This window comes from Aspergillus affinis (genome assembly GCF_023601865.1).
Source record: "Aspergillus affinis strain CMG 70 chromosome Unknown NODE_24_length_322487_cov_87_188170, whole genome shotgun sequence".
Lineage (NCBI taxonomy): Eukaryota > Fungi > Ascomycota > Eurotiomycetes > Eurotiales > Aspergillaceae > Aspergillus > Aspergillus affinis.
In genome coordinates, this window is record NW_026515805.1 from 75,877 (window position 1) to 90,534 (window position 14,658).

General features: G+C 52.9%; 6 protein-coding genes across 6 annotated transcripts; 3 read left to right on the forward strand and 3 right to left on the reverse strand.

The window, feature by feature from the left end:
* Positions 1–93: 93 nt before the first annotated feature.
* Positions 94–1,441, forward strand: KD926_005066 (NAD-dependent epimerase/dehydratase family protein; the record flags this gene model as incomplete). The annotated part of the gene is made up of 4 exons (XM_053098352.1): positions 94–122; positions 213–447; positions 525–981; positions 1,047–1,441. The coding sequence occupies 4 exons, from the start codon at positions 94–96 to the stop codon at positions 1,439–1,441; spliced, it is 1,116 nt and encodes a 371-aa protein (XP_052957717.1).
* Positions 1,442–1,696: 255 nt separating this feature from the next.
* KD926_005067 (putative oxidoreductase) lies at positions 1,697–3,111 on the reverse strand (the record flags this gene model as incomplete). Its single annotated transcript, XM_053098353.1, has 2 exons — positions 1,697–2,857; positions 2,935–3,111. The coding sequence occupies 2 exons, from the start codon at positions 3,109–3,111 to the stop codon at positions 1,697–1,699; spliced, it is 1,338 nt and encodes a 445-aa protein (XP_052957718.1).
* A 219-nt stretch (positions 3,112–3,330) lies between these two features.
* On the forward strand, positions 3,331–4,128 carry KD926_005068 (putative G-patch domain protein; the record flags this gene model as incomplete). The annotated part of the gene is made up of 1 exon (XM_053098354.1): positions 3,331–4,128. The coding sequence occupies one exon, from the start codon at positions 3,331–3,333 to the stop codon at positions 4,126–4,128; it is 798 nt and encodes a 265-aa protein (XP_052957719.1).
* A 444-nt stretch (positions 4,129–4,572) lies between these two features.
* Positions 4,573–7,043, reverse strand: KD926_005069 (Sec1 family protein; the record flags this gene model as incomplete). The annotated part of the gene is made up of 6 exons (XM_053098355.1): positions 4,573–5,695; positions 5,784–6,250; positions 6,303–6,505; positions 6,559–6,705; positions 6,768–6,855; positions 6,918–7,043. The coding sequence occupies 6 exons, from the start codon at positions 7,041–7,043 to the stop codon at positions 4,573–4,575; spliced, it is 2,154 nt and encodes a 717-aa protein (XP_052957720.1).
* Positions 7,044–7,537: 494 nt separating this feature from the next.
* Positions 7,538–9,844, reverse strand: KD926_005070 (ATP-dependent RNA helicase SUV3; the record flags this gene model as incomplete). Its single annotated transcript, XM_053098356.1, has 1 exon — positions 7,538–9,844. The coding sequence occupies one exon, from the start codon at positions 9,842–9,844 to the stop codon at positions 7,538–7,540; it is 2,307 nt and encodes a 768-aa protein (XP_052957721.1).
* An 865-nt stretch (positions 9,845–10,709) lies between these two features.
* On the forward strand, positions 10,710–14,396 carry KD926_005071 (putative RNA helicase-like splicing factor (HRH1); the record flags this gene model as incomplete). Its single annotated transcript, XM_053098358.1, has 1 exon — positions 10,710–14,396. One exon carries the CDS (start codon positions 10,710–10,712, stop codon positions 14,394–14,396), a length of 3,687 nt encoding a protein of 1,228 aa, XP_052957722.1.
* Between the last annotated feature and the right edge of the window lie 262 nt (positions 14,397–14,658).

The following is a 14,658-nucleotide window of genomic DNA, read 5'->3' on the forward strand; positions in this document are numbered from 1 at the left end:
CGCCTCTTCCTGCTTTTGCTTCATCTCCTCCCAAGCCTTTTCTCTCTCTTTCTCCCTCTCTTCACCGATTTCCCTTCAATCGCTTCCGTCATAATGTCTGCTGGTTCAGTTCTCGTCGCTGGGTAAGCATCGGTCCCTTCTGTTTCTTCACTCTTTCTCTGTCTTTCTCTCCATAGAACATACCTCCCAAAATTAACCCCGCAATCCTCTAGTGGCACGGGCTACATTGGCTCGTTCACCACCCTTGCTCTACTCGAGGCCGGTTACAAGGTCGTCGTCGCTGACAACCTCTACAACTCCTCCGACGAGGCTCTGAAGCGCATTGAGTTGATCTCCGGCAAGAAGGCCGAGTTCGCCCACCTCGATGTCACCGACGAGGCCGCTTTCGACAAGGTCTTTGAGGCCCACCCCGACATCGACAGCGTCATCCACTTCGCTGCTCTGAAGGTACATTCCCTATCTTTCCATTGATCCCGATCTCGCAATGCCTCTCAATTTGCTCACATGTTTGCGAATTCCCCCAGGCCGTCGGTGAGTCCGGTGAGAAGCCTCTGGACTACTACCACGTCAACGTCTACGGCACCATCTGCCTGCTCCGCTCCATGGTCCGCCACAATGTCAACAACATTGTTTTCTCCAGCTCCGCCACCGTCTACGGCGATGCCACTCGCTTCCCCGACATGATCCCCATCCCCGAGCACTGCCCTCTGGGCCCCACCAACCCCTACGGAAACACCAAGTTCGCCGTCGAGAACGCCATCACCGACGTGATCAACGCTCAGCGCAACAACGCCCTCAAGGCCGGTAACGAGGCCGAGGCCAAGAAGTGGAACGGTGCTCTGCTTCGTTACTTCAACCCCGCCGGTGCTCACCCCTCCGGTATCATGGGTGAGGACCCCCAGGGTGTCCCCTACAACCTGCTGCCCCTGCTGGCTCAGGTCGCTACCGGCAAGCGCGAGAAGCTGCTCGTCTTCGGAGACGGTGAGATCCCGACCCTGTTCCTACTTATCCATGCAGAAGTATCATGACTGACCCCTAATCTACAGACTACGGCTCGCACGACGGTACCGCCATCCGTGACTACATCCACATTCTGGATCTTGCCGACGGTCACCTGAAGGCCCTGAACTACCTGCGCTCCAACAACCCCGGTGTCCGTGCCTGGAACCTGGGTACCGGTAAGGGCAGCACCGTCTACGAGATGATCCGTGCCTTCTCCGCCGCTGTCGGCCGTGACCTCCCCTACGAGGTTGCTCCCCGCCGCGCCGGAGACGTGCTCAACCTAACGGCCAACCCCACCCGCGCCAACACCGAGCTCGGCTGGAAGGCCGAGCGCACCCTCGAGCAGGCTTGCGAGGACCTCTGGCTCTGGACCCGTAACAACCCCCAGGGTTACCGTCAACAGCCCCCCGCTGAGCTGCTGGACCAGCTCAAGAAATAGATTCGGAGAGATGGACCGCTTGCTTCTGCAGGGAGCAGAGGAGCGGAAAGAAATAATCGCATGGACATAGACACGAGAGATTTAGTAGATTGAAAGAGACGAATTTCCTTTTTTTCCCTCTTCATTCCGTGTTTGGGCAGTAAGTCCTTCCGATAAACGCCTTTTGTAATTATTTCCTGGTTGGTTCGTAACCTCTATAAATTCTATATTCAACAAAATTGAGAAGATGCCGTTGTCTTCGAGGGATTTAATCACTTATTTATTCTCCTTTCCCTTGCGACTCCGCCTCGATCCCGGAGTAGGCTCCTTCTCTCCCTTGCTCGTAGCATTATTCATCGCGCTTTCCTGCTGCTGCTGCTGCTGCTCGGACTCCTTCTGCGCCAACGCCCGTTTCACGGCTCCCTCCTTCTCCTTCGCCTCGATCTGCTTCTCACTGAACTCCCACAGTTGCTTGGCGACCTGCTCGTCGCGCACCTCGTTACGCGAGAAATCCACCTCCCGACACTCCTTGACCATCCACCCGCCGCTCCCCCGACCGTATTGCTGCTCCATGGCCGCGTACAAGATACTCTGTGCGCCCTGCTGCGGCGACTTCAGCACCAGCCACCAGAACGGCCAAGTGATCAGGTACACGAGGAGGCCGAGCAACGAGCCCCCTGTCAGCCAGCGCCGCATGCCCGGGGTGCGACTGAAGCCTGGGTCGACGATCACGACGCGCGTGCAGGGCGGTTGGTTGTCAGGGCGTTTGAAGGCGTTGAGGTGTTGTTGGAAGGAGTGGGCGAAGATCATGAGGGAGAGTTTGCTGGCGGCGAAGAGGCTGGGTTTTTTGACCTTCTTTGCTGCGGCGGCGGCGGTGCTGGAGGTCTTTTTCGGTAGTTTGTTGGGTTTGTTTGATTTTGTGGATGTTCGAGAGGATGCGGCGGCCTCGGTGGCTGATGATAATGCTGCCGTGTCGGTTTGTTTCAAGTCGATCGTCGCTCCGATGTAGCTGGAGCAGGTCGTGAAGATGACTCGGACGTCGCGGTGGGCTGGCTGAGCGCGCAATGCCGGGCTGAGGATGCTTAGGAGGTGGAAGTTGGAGAGATAGTTGACCTGCCATTCCTCATCTAGACCGTCCATTGTGTCTCGCCGGGAGCTGGACGAGGGGCTGGCCGTGTTGGCGCAGAGAATGACCATATCGAGACGGCGGGCGGGGACGTTGTCGATCCATTTCGTAGCGAAGGTCCGGATTGAGTGCAGGGACGAGAGATCGACTTGTTCGGCGTAGATGAGCTGGTTGCCGGTGGTCCGGCGTAGGTCATCGATGTATTCGACTAGGAAGATATCGGAGGGGGCGTGTTGCGTGAGGAGGACGACTTGGGCGCCGCGCGTGGCGAGCTCGTGTACGACGCTGGCTCCTATACCGGAAGTTCCGCCCTGGGAGATTGATTCGCGAATTAGTTGGGTTGGGGCATGGATGGAAGAGAGATAGGAATAGGAAGGGTGTGGTATACCGTCACCATCACGACTTTAGAATGCATCAGTCGCTCGGAGCTGTTTCGCGCTCCGCCGAAGTAGTATTTCAGCAAGGCGACGACGAGAACCCATGGTATCAGCTTGAGGATGCTGTAGGCGTAGGGAATGGATGAGATGCCCTCCGTGATCCCCTTTGTGATTATGGGGATGGGCATTATGGCGGAGAGATAGGACAAGAAGAAATAGGGGAGAGGGGGAGAGAGAAGAGTAGAAGACGGAGGAGTAGAGAAGGGAGGAAGAGGACAGACACAGGCAGAGAGAGTGCCGTTCAGAAGGTTTAGCGGCCGATCTCCCGCCTCCGACAGTCTGATGCATCTCCCGCCATGGGCAAAAAAGGATTCATTCAACCCACCTCTCTCCCCTTACGAACAGCCATGTCCCTCGACGACGAGGAGGATTACTTCCTCCCCCTCGAAGATCAACGAGTCTTCGGCGCCGGCATCAGTCGCAAACGCGTGAACTTTGTACGCTCCTCCGACCACGAACTCAACACGACCCGGACATCGTCTGCGCCGGCACCCTCAACGCAGACAGGGCCTTCCATCGCAAACAAATACCTCTCTATCGTGCTATCCAAGAACCAGTCCTCAAAATCCATCACGCCAAACACGTCCACTCCTCCTCCGTCCACCTCTGATTCGAACGCCACACAATCCGCTCCTCCATCCCCATCCGCATCATCCCATTCTCACGATTCCCCCACCGCGCGCTGCGAAATCTGCCAGCTGCCCCTGGCCGAAAACACGGATGAATCTTCGAGTACCACAGAGAACCGACCGCACGAAGCCTCCCTCGCGCATCAGGTGTGTCTAACGCACTCGCACCCTCCCTCGCATCTCGACCGCTCCCGGCACGGCCTGCGCTATCTCTCAGCATATGGATGGGATCCCGATAGTCGAAGGGGACTTGGAGCGCCGGGTCGAGAGGGGATTCGAGAGCCGTTGAAGGGGAAGTTGAAGATCGATACGGTGGGATTGGGCGCGGAGGGGGATCCTGAAGAGAAAGACAAGAAACCGAAACCGAAGAGTCGAGCGCCAGCGGCGAGGGTCGAGAAGTTGAATGCGAAACAGGTGCGGAAGGGACATGCGGACGCGAAAAAACGAGGAGATCGACTGCGAGACATGTTTTACCAGAATGATGACGTGCAGAAGTACCTCAGTGGAGGGGGGTAGGTAGCGGGCGTAAGAAAGAAAAAGAGAGAAAAGTACAATGAGAACACATGGATTGGAATGATTTATTTGGCGTTCAATAGCGTGTGATACCCCTGGGTTTTATTTTCTATCTAGGCATTATGGTGAAGATGTGGGCGGTTGGCAAGTGACGGATACATGTCTGAACTGAGCTACATACAATTGATTATGGGAGAATATGCCACAAAAGAACGTCAGATGATGCAAGAGAAGAGACCATTCATCGAGTCGAAATGGTGCCACGGCGCCACGGGTGCACATGACATACAGAAAGGGGGAGGTGGGAATAAGGGAGAGAAAAAGATGGTATCACAGCATTGCTATAATTAAACAGTAGGGGCGTCTGCAGATCGCGTGTGTTCATGACTGCGGACTAAACAAGGTATTGCCAGCTCAAACTGACACGGAAGTCGTTGAGCAGAGAATCTACCTGAAGAAATGATGCCGCTTCTTCTCCTTCTTTTCCTTCGGGGGCTTCGAGCCGGGCGGAGGAGTGCCAGCGGTGGCCGTGCCGTTGGCAGGTTTGGGAGCGTTTGGTCCCAACGACATTGCGCCCATGGCCTGCGAGGGAGGCACCGGAGGATTGAGATTCGGCATTGGGGGAGGTTTCTTGGGCGCGGGTTGCGGTGGTGGCGGTTCTCTCTCGAATAGATGCGCCGGCGCGGTGGGTTTGGGGCGCTCGGCCGGAATATCCAAACGTCTTCTGTCAGTGCTGAGGTCCCCGAGTTGTCGCAAAAATAGGCTGGGGCTTAGCAAGTGGGAGGTAGCCATGAAGACATCCTTGCCAAAGGTTTGCGAGACTTCATAGCAGGTGCGAGTCTCTCCATAGGTGGCACCGCCCGCCATGAAGACGATGATGCGCTGCTTGGGTTGCTCTGCTGCCGAGCGAGTTCGGGCCCAGGTCGGTTTGGCACTTCGTAGAGACGCCTGCGCAAGGCTGTCTTGTTGCTGTGCCATTCCATCGGCATCCGTTTGCGGCCGAGTAAATGGGAACACGGTTGGGTCCAGGGTTCCGCGGATGAGATCCTCGAGCATTAATTTCACATTCAACTCATACCGAGACAAGCTGGTCTCGTCGGCTTCGGCAGGGGACGGGGGTTTTCTGGCGAAAAGCGGTTGGACGGGCGGCTTCTCGTCTTTTAGGGGCTTCTCTGCTCTGGCTCCCAGGAGATCCAGGTTGTAGATAACTTGTCCGTCCTGCGGCGGAAGTTGACCGTGGGCCAAAAGTTTTCTGATATCTCCACCGAGGATACCGCCTCTATACATGATGTAAAGAAGCAAAAGCCTCAGTCTGTCCGTCTGTCCGACTGTGTCATCATCCAACAATTGAACCAATTGTGCACCGAGTCCCTTGGCCTTTTTGTAGTTCTCGTCCAGGCCCGTAGTCAAGCATTGCTCCACTGAGCTCACTTCAAGGAGTTTGTGCTCCTGGAAAAGCTTCATGCATTCTTGCGCCATGTTCAAGTGCAGGGTGTATGCATCTCTGCCCTGCTGGAATTCGGTGAGACCAGCCAGCATGGTTTTAATTGTGTTAACGTTGGCTTCGTTCCTGCGACCCTGTCAGCGACAATCTTTCCTTTCCTCCAGAATCACTAGTACATTGGAAGAAGAAAGTGAGAAAGAAGGGTTGCACTTACTCCTCTGCGAATTGAGGATTCGCAGCCCTGAACTTTGCGAAGTCATCACCTAGCTTCTCAAGAACATCTTTCATGTGAAGATGTCGGTAGTCGACCCAGACGTTGTCCTGGTCGCTTATTTCCATTTCCTTCACCTCCTCATTGCGATTTCCTTCGTTGACAATAGTTTTATAGGTAACCTTGTCGCCGTCTTTGATCGGTAGCAGATCGTGCACCATGGATTGGTACGTAAACTCATGGACCAGGGGCGCGACAAGATCCATGGATCGATCTACCACCAGGAGAACACCTCGAGGTCTCTGGGATGGAGGAGGAAAGTCGCGCTGGAAATGCGCATATTGATCTAATTCGTTTTGGATGAACCGGGCCAAGTGCGAGCACAGGACACTGGCCTCGTGGGTAGGGGTCCTGGGGCGGTAGTATCGGATCGTTGGATACTCTCCTAGACTCACACAGATCGAGACGGCCTCGAATCTTGGTCAGTCAAGGTTCCTCCATTCTCGCATTGTTGGATCTCACCTTCTGTGCCAATGTCTCCAGATGCCCTTTGATCAGATGGTTACATCCCGGGTGGAACAACACGGGGAAACTCCAGGGGTCTCGAAAAGTGACGACGCGCGATTCCCGTGGGAAGTAGTCGGCATTCATCACACGGAAACTGGCGATCTGATCTTGGGCCATCTGGGATCGTTCAAGCCGCACGCGCTGCTGCGGATCCAGCACTATTGGCGAGATTAGGGCCGATTGCGACCGGGGAACGCAAGAGGTGACCAACCTGCTGTCCAGACCAACCATGCCTTCCTGTATCTCTTTCGTTCGAAGTCGGCCATCAGGCAATCCACGATATGCGTTTGCGGCGACAGGATGTAGAGCGCGTCCATTCCCGGATTGGGCGACCGCCTATCTTCGATCTGTTCGACATCTTGCGAAGACGACAATTCAGCTAATATAATTCCTCCCTTTTCGAAGCACACAAGGACGTACTGGTGACGTTGAGGTTGAGGATGTCATCCTCGCTCACGGCATTGAGGATTAATTTTCGACTGGTCTCATCCACAACCAACACTTTCCACTAAAAAGCCCCTCCTCGTCAGTTCCGTCATCGATTCACGGTAAGCGAAAGGCCGATCATACCTCATCACCCGCGGTATAACGGATCGTATTAAGGATGACTAGAAGGTGGCACGCGGTGATTAGCATGTAGGATAGCTCGGCGGGGAAGCTCTCAAGAGAGAGCCGATTGCGATCACTCACTATCATGCTGGATATTGAGTATGGAGGTGCTCATCTTGGCTGGCCGGCAGCCCTCAGCGGTGCATCGATAGGATGGAAAAACACCTTGGAATCGGCGAAGCTGCGAGTCGAGAGCGACAGGGCGGGATTAAATTATAGAGGAGACGGTACGGCACAGGCGACTGGGAATAAATTGCGATCAGGGGCGGGGGAGGTCTTGCTCGTCCAGCTTGTCTTTTTGAAACGTTTCAATAGCAGCGAGACCCTCCTCCAAGTCCCCACCATGCATCATCCCCGATGGATCGGCAGTATGAAGGCGGTGTGTGGCCAGTGGCTCTTCTGCCTTGTTTTATCTAATCAACCAGTAAGTTAACTAGCATAGATCTCCTTATTATACAATCGAGCAGCGAACTTCAGATCCTTTTGCCCAATAACTAATATACAAGCATTTCACGTATTATATTCACATGGGTTGACATCATTTTTTCATGCAATTCAGCATCATCTTGACATCCCCTCCTTTACATGGAATTGGTCTCAGGAGTTTCCGCCGAAGAAATATCATCCGCAGTGAGATCAACCGGAGGCGATTGTTGCTCTCCATCCATGGACTGGTAATCCAAATCGGCGAATAGCCGCTGGCGCTCCGCGATTTGTTTCTGCAGAGCAATCTGTCGTCGGAGAGACTCGTCTTTTCTGATCTTCTTGTTGGCAGAGAATTCGGTCAGAGCCCTGATCATCCTCTCTTCCACCAATCCTTTCACATGAGTGGCGAGGGTGCGATCAGTGAAGACACCGCCAAATCTAAAACTGAGCCATAGATACGAGATGAGGGCTTTGTGGAGACCTTCCAACTGGTGCAGGTATTCCTTGCTAGCGGACACTGGCTCCTCTAGGATTTCCAGGTTGAGCTCCGGAATATCCAACAAGTTACCTGCTGTGTTCTGCGCAACGCACTCGGCAAGCGCACGCGAAACGTCCTTCGCTGCTTGCCCTTGGGTGTACAAAGGTGCCGCCATGAACGTCAATTGGTCTTCCAATCGTAATCCAGGGACTGCATCGGTGATCTCGGTATTTTCGACCTGACTCCTGGGATCGCAACGGAAGAACAAAGAGCCGACCTGAGAGAGTTCAAAGGTGCGCTTGATGATGTATTCCAAAGGTACACCTGGTGGGAAGTAGGCGCCCAGTTTTTGGAACACAGAATCCGGAGGAATGATGCCCGCGGCACTAATGGGAGGGGGTTCGGTAACCATTGCCTTTCGGATGTAAGGCAGGTCTACCTCTTCCAGAGACGTTACCCAGCCCACGTTTTGTCCATCATTTTCATTCCCTTCTCGTTGCCCGGCTGATCGATAGCGACCCGCTCGCCCGCCAATCTGTTTGATTTCCGGCACAGAAAGCCTCTGAAGGCCGCCCGGTACCCTTTTCACCAAAGTCTCGAAGATAATGCGTTTGCAGCTCAAGTTCAGACCCATGCCAATAGCATCACTGGCAACCAAGAAGTCGTAGTCATTGTCAGGGTCGTTGAATAGGCCGGCTTGCTGAGTACGGATTTCAGCAGGCAAGCTACCGTAAACAATCGCCGCTCGTCGCCCAGTGACCTTTTCGATGTCTGTTTTCAAAGCGTGGATCCCAAGTCGAGAAAATGCCACAATGCAGTCACCCTTCTCAAGGTTCTTGAGGTTGCCCTCAAGGCTCTTATTTGCAACTTTGAGGGCATTCAAACGCTCATAATGGTGAATCTCAAGCTTGTCCCCCGTAAGCGCAGCGATGTTACGAATCAAAGGCACAGTTCTGGTCTCACCACAGAGGTGCAATTCGGTGACACGCGCACCCAAAAGGGCACGAGTCCAAGCCCATCCACGCGAGGGGTCTGCCAACATTTGGATCTCATCAATGACACCAACATCAAAACGCTCTGATAGATCGACCATCTCCACCGTATTGCTCATTATGGATGGCAACTGGTCTTCGGGGATCTTGACTTCATCCCCGGTGACAAGACTACATGGGGTTCCGTCGGCTGTGAACCGATGGTACACTTCCTGCGCGAGTAGCCTTAACGGACCGGCATAGAAGCCTTTCTTGCTGTTCTGAAGTCGCTTAAGCGCAGCGTACGTTTTCCCCGAGTTCGTTGGCCCAACATGTAGATGTATCGTTCGTTGGACGGACCGTGCCTGTGGGTACCATTCCGCCGGGTAGCTGAGGTCGGTCACTTCCTTCTGGTGTTTCAGGTTTGGCGCGGAATACTTGATAGTGAGGCTCTGGGCGTAGAGGAGATATCCCAGCTCAGTCCTTAATCCTTGGGTCCCATCTCTGATATAGGCTCTCTGCAGTGCGATCTTCAGTTGTCGCAAAGGGCTGTTTGGGATGTTCGTGCCCCTGGTTTCAATCTTGCACGCATTCAACACAAATCGTTCGAAATCCTTCCATTCCTTCGATGAAGCAATTGATTTGTTGGAAAGACCTTGCCGGTGTTCAAGAAGGAGGGCTTCGACGATCCCGGCGAAATCATTGACCGTTATCGATTCCCTCTGGCATCTTCTCTGAGGTTGTTTACGGAGGTCTTCGAGGGTTTTCTTAAGAGAGCGATGTGAAGAAGATTCCTTGCAGAGAACATCGATTAGCAAAGTCATGGCGAACGGCCGGTAGCATGGCAAACTCACTTCGGTTTGTTTCTGTTTCTGTTCCGATTTCTTCTTTGACGAACTTTTGGCTCGGTGCAGTGCTGAAGTGGTCGTGAAATTTCTTGTCGCAGGACGTAATAGTGCCTGGTAAGTACACCAAAGGCAGGATTTGCCTCTAGTCGTCCATGCCTGCTGCATGTCTCGACTGGGCGAGGGGATTGGGGGAGGCGAATAATTGAGTCGAAGGCAAGGAAATTATTGCACCGGCTTAGAACAACGAATCAAGATTTCTGCAGATCAAAAATTAGGAATAAGCGAGAGAAATGGCATGCGCCCACTGTACAATCAAAAGCGCGAATGGGAGCCCGAGAGCTAAAGGGACATGGGAGCGAAGATGGGAGAGAGAGCAAGAGACGAAGAAATGTAGAGAAATGTAGACCGGAGGCGAAACGGCGAGAAATGCGAAGGCTTGGCATGTTGCCTCAGGCATTCAAACAGGAACATTGATAATCGTCACACTATGACCAGAGATTACAGTACTTGAATGTGCTTTTTATATAAGATGAATAATGGGTTTCAATTACTGACAAGTCTCCGCCAATTATGGTTGCAGTAACAAGTTGGTTCTTAGGTCTATTCATCTTTGACTGTGTTCTGCGAAATCTCCGCAGTTATAGATATATAGTTTAAGTTGCTCATCCAAAACTGCGAATGTATTCCCCGGGTTCCAAAACTGACAAACAGTCGGTATGATACCAAAGTAGTTGCATTAATAGCATCCCTGGGCTTCAGCCCAGTTCCTTATAGCAGGTGGAAGAAAGACAGCGAGAGGTCGATTCTTATAGTTCCAAAAGTCCGTCATTATCGGGGCGGCGCCACAACGATTTTCCGCACCGGGAGCTTTCTCGGCTTCGGAATTGCAGGCGTCGCAATCCGCAACTCCCAGGCCAGAGAGGGGCTTCGCACTCCCTCGCAAATGAAAGTGACCTTCCATTGACTTGATTTTGTTTTATGATTACCACACGCCTTTTCTAGCTTGTTCTCATTACCCCATCCGCCGACCATGGATGACCTCCAGTCGCTCGAGCTCTTTTCGCTCGTGTCGCGAATCACCGGCGAGATTCAAAACCATCTGGGTATTAATGACAAGACGTTGGCGGAGTTCGTGATAGACCAACATCTGAAATGCGATTCGTTCGGCGGGTTCAAGAAGACGATGGAGGAAATGGGAGCCGAGTTTCCGGAATCTCTACTGGAGAGTATCGATCGCTTGGTGCTGACGATGCATCCCAAGTACAAGACACACAAGGCGGAAACGAAAGCGGCAGACGGCGACGACGACATGGATATGCTGAACGCTTTGGAAAAGAAGGCTCGTGTCTTCAAGGGCCTGGCTGTCCCTGATAAGGTGCAGCAGTGGGACGAGGAGGACTACGCTCCTCACAAAGATGCGGACGAAGGCGACGCGAAGGCTGATGCGATGGATGATACATTTGCGATGCTGGAGGGGTTAGCGGGAAAGGCCCGAGAAGAGAAGGGTCGCACGACGAGAGAGGATCGGAGCAGCAGGAAGCGAAGCAGGAGCCCCGACTACGATGATTACGATCGCGGACGCCGTCGCAACGATAAATACCGCTCACGATCGAGGTCTCATAGCCCACGATATCGGAAGAGAGACGACGATGTGGATGAGTTTGGCCGCTCGACTAGGAAATACAGCAGCAAGGATGAAGAATATCGCAACGGCCGCAGCGAGCGACGGAAGAGACGCGATCGCGAAAATGATGATGACTTCCGCAGACCACCACCAGTCGAGTTAGACGACCAGCCGATATTGTACAAGGTTTATGATGGGCGCGTTACAGGGGTAAAGGACTTTGGTGCCTTTGTGAACTTGCAAGGTGTTCAAGGCAAGGTCGACGGTCTAGTACACATTTCTGCGATGCAGGAAGGGGCTCGCGTCAACCATCCCTCGGACTTGGTTTCACGAGGCCAGCCGGTTAAAGTCAAAGTCGTCAGTATACAAGGATCGCGCATCGGACTGTCGATGAAAGAGGTTGACCAAATGACGGGGCTTGATCTCATCCCGCAACGCCGTCTTGCGTCTGGTGCCAATATGGAGCGTCTCGATGGAGTTTCCGGTAAGGACCGATATGGAAACCTGAGTTCCGATGTGCCCATTGTGGAAGAAGCAGACGGAAGACCTATAAAGAATCGAAAGCGCATGACTTCGCCAGAGAGATGGGAAATCAAGCAGTTGATTGCGTCCGGGGCTGTCTCGGCGGCCGACTATCCCGATATCGATGAAGAGTATCATGCTACCTTGACAGGCGAGGGCACATTTGAGGAGGAAGAAGATGTTGACATTGAAGTTAAAGACGAAGAGCCGCCATTCTTGGCTGGACAGACTAAGATGTCTCTAGAACTATCGCCCATCAGGGTTGTCAAGGCTCCTGATGGCTCTCTGAATCGTGCAGCCATGGCAGGAACCGGGCTGGCTAAAGATCGAAGAGAGCTACGCCAGCAAGAAGCACAGGATAAGGCCGCCGAGCGAGCTGCAGAGGTCGATCTTAATGCCCAATGGCAAGATCCTATGGTTGCCCCCGAAGAGCGGAAATTCGCAGCGGATCTTCGAACCACCCAACAAGCCAAGCCCGACGAGACGGTGCCCGAATGGAAGCGAGTCACAATGGGCAAAAACCAGTCTCTGGGCAAACGGACTACTATGTCGATCAAGCAGCAGAGGGAGAGTCTTCCCGTCTATAAATTCCGCAACCAGCTTCTCGACGCTGTTCGTGACAACCAACTCATGATTGTGGTTGGAGATACTGGATCCGGTAAAACGACACAATTGACGCAATTCTTGGCCGAGGCTGGATACGGAAATAACGGCATCATCGGATGTACCCAGCCCCGACGCGTGGCCGCAATGTCGGTTGCGAAGCGTGTGGCTGAAGAAGTCGGCTGTAGACTCGGTGCAGAAGTTGGCTATACAATTCGGTTCGAAGACTGTACCAGTCCGGACACGAAGATCAAGTATATGACCGACGGAATGCTCCAAAGAGAAGTCTTACTTGATCCGGATTTGAAAAAATATTCTGTGATCATGCTTGACGAGGCCCACGAGCGAACAATTGCTACTGACGTACTTTTTGGTCTGCTCAAGAAAACGATAAAGCGACGACCTGACCTTAGGCTGATCGTTACATCGGCCACTCTTGACGCTGAGAAATTCTCAGAGTACTTCAACGGATGTCCAATTTTCTCGATTCCTGGCCGAACTTACCCTGTCGAAATCATGTACTCCAAAGAGCCGGAATCTGATTATCTGGATGCGGCACTCATTACCGTTATGCAAATTCATCTGACCGAGCCGTCGGGTGACATCCTCGTCTTCCTGACAGGTCAAGAAGAAATTGATACTGCCTGTGAGATTCTCTACGAGCGCATGAAAGCACTGGGGTCAACCGTCCCGGAATTGGTTATTCTCCCTGTCTACTCTGCCCTTCCTAGTGAAATGCAGAGCAGAATTTTCGAGCCTGCTCCGGATGGCGGCCGAAAGGTTATCATTGCAACGAACATTGCGGAGACATCCATCACGATCGACAATATCTACTACGTCATTGATCCTGGTTTCGTCAAGCAGAACGCGTACGATCCCAAGCTTGGCATGGATTCGTTGGTTGTTACCCCGGTGTCTCAGGCACAAGCCAAACAAAGGTCTGGTCGTGCCGGAAGAACCGGACCTGGCAAATGTTTCCGCTTGTATACCGAAGCCGCATACCAGTCGGAAATGTTGCCAACTACAATTCCTGAGATCCAGCGTCAGAACCTCTCGCACACGATTCTCATGCTTAAGGCCATGGGTATCAATGACCTGCTGCACTTCGACTTCATGGACCCGCCTCCAACTAACACCATGCTTACTGCGCTGGAAGAGCTCTATGCTTTGTCAGCACTGGATGATGAAGGTCTTCTCACCCGGTTGGGTAGAAAGATGGCCGATTTCCCCATGGAGCCTGCCCTCGCCAAGGTGCTTATAGCGTCGGTTGATATGGGATGCTCCGAGGAAATGCTGAGCATTGTCGCTATGCTGTCTATACAATCGGTATTCTATCGCCCTAAGGAGAAGCAGCATCAGGCGGACCAGAAGAAGTCCAAGTTCCATGACCCTCACGGCGACCATCTAACGTTGCTCAATGTATGGAATGGGTGGAAGAACTCCAAGTTCAACAATGCTTGGTGTTTCGAAAATTTCATTCAGGCGCGCCAGATTCGCCGAGCGCAGGATGTTCGGCAGCAGCTCATGGGCATCATGGACCGATATCACCATCGGATCGTCTCGTGTGGAAGAAACACGACCAAGGTTCGTCAGGCCCTTTGTACTGGGTTCTTCAGAAATGCGGCGCGCAAGGATCCCCAGGAAGGATACAAGACGTTGGTCGAGGGCACTCCGGTCTACATGCATCCCAGCTCTGCCTTGTTCGGCAAACCGTCCGAGCATGTCATCTACCATACTCTTGTGCTCACGACCAAGGAATACATGCATTGCACGACGTCCATTGAGCCGAAATGGCTGGTCGAGGCGGCTCCGACCTTCTTCAAGGTAGCACCCACGGACCGCCTTTCGAAGAGGAAGAAGGCCGAACGTATTCAACCCTTGCATAATCGCTTCGCCGGGGAAGACGATTGGCGGTTGTCTGCGCAGAGACGCCAAGGAAGAGGTGGCGGAGGAGGAACGTGGGGTTGATACTATTTTGTTGTTTTCCATCCACAGATCTTATTTTGCATCTGCTGTCTGGGTATATACTGTAGTTCTAAAAAGAATACCCCGTGTGAAGTGTTCTGGTACTGGACGGGTGCTTTGGTCTCTTATCTCCGAAACATAAAATGTATTTTAATGAGCAATAGATACGATAGATGAAGACAAACATCGCTTTGAAAGAGTCACTAGTTCTTACTTCTTAGGAGTATACCGGTACAACACTGTCCATGAGGCGATTTCCTCTTTC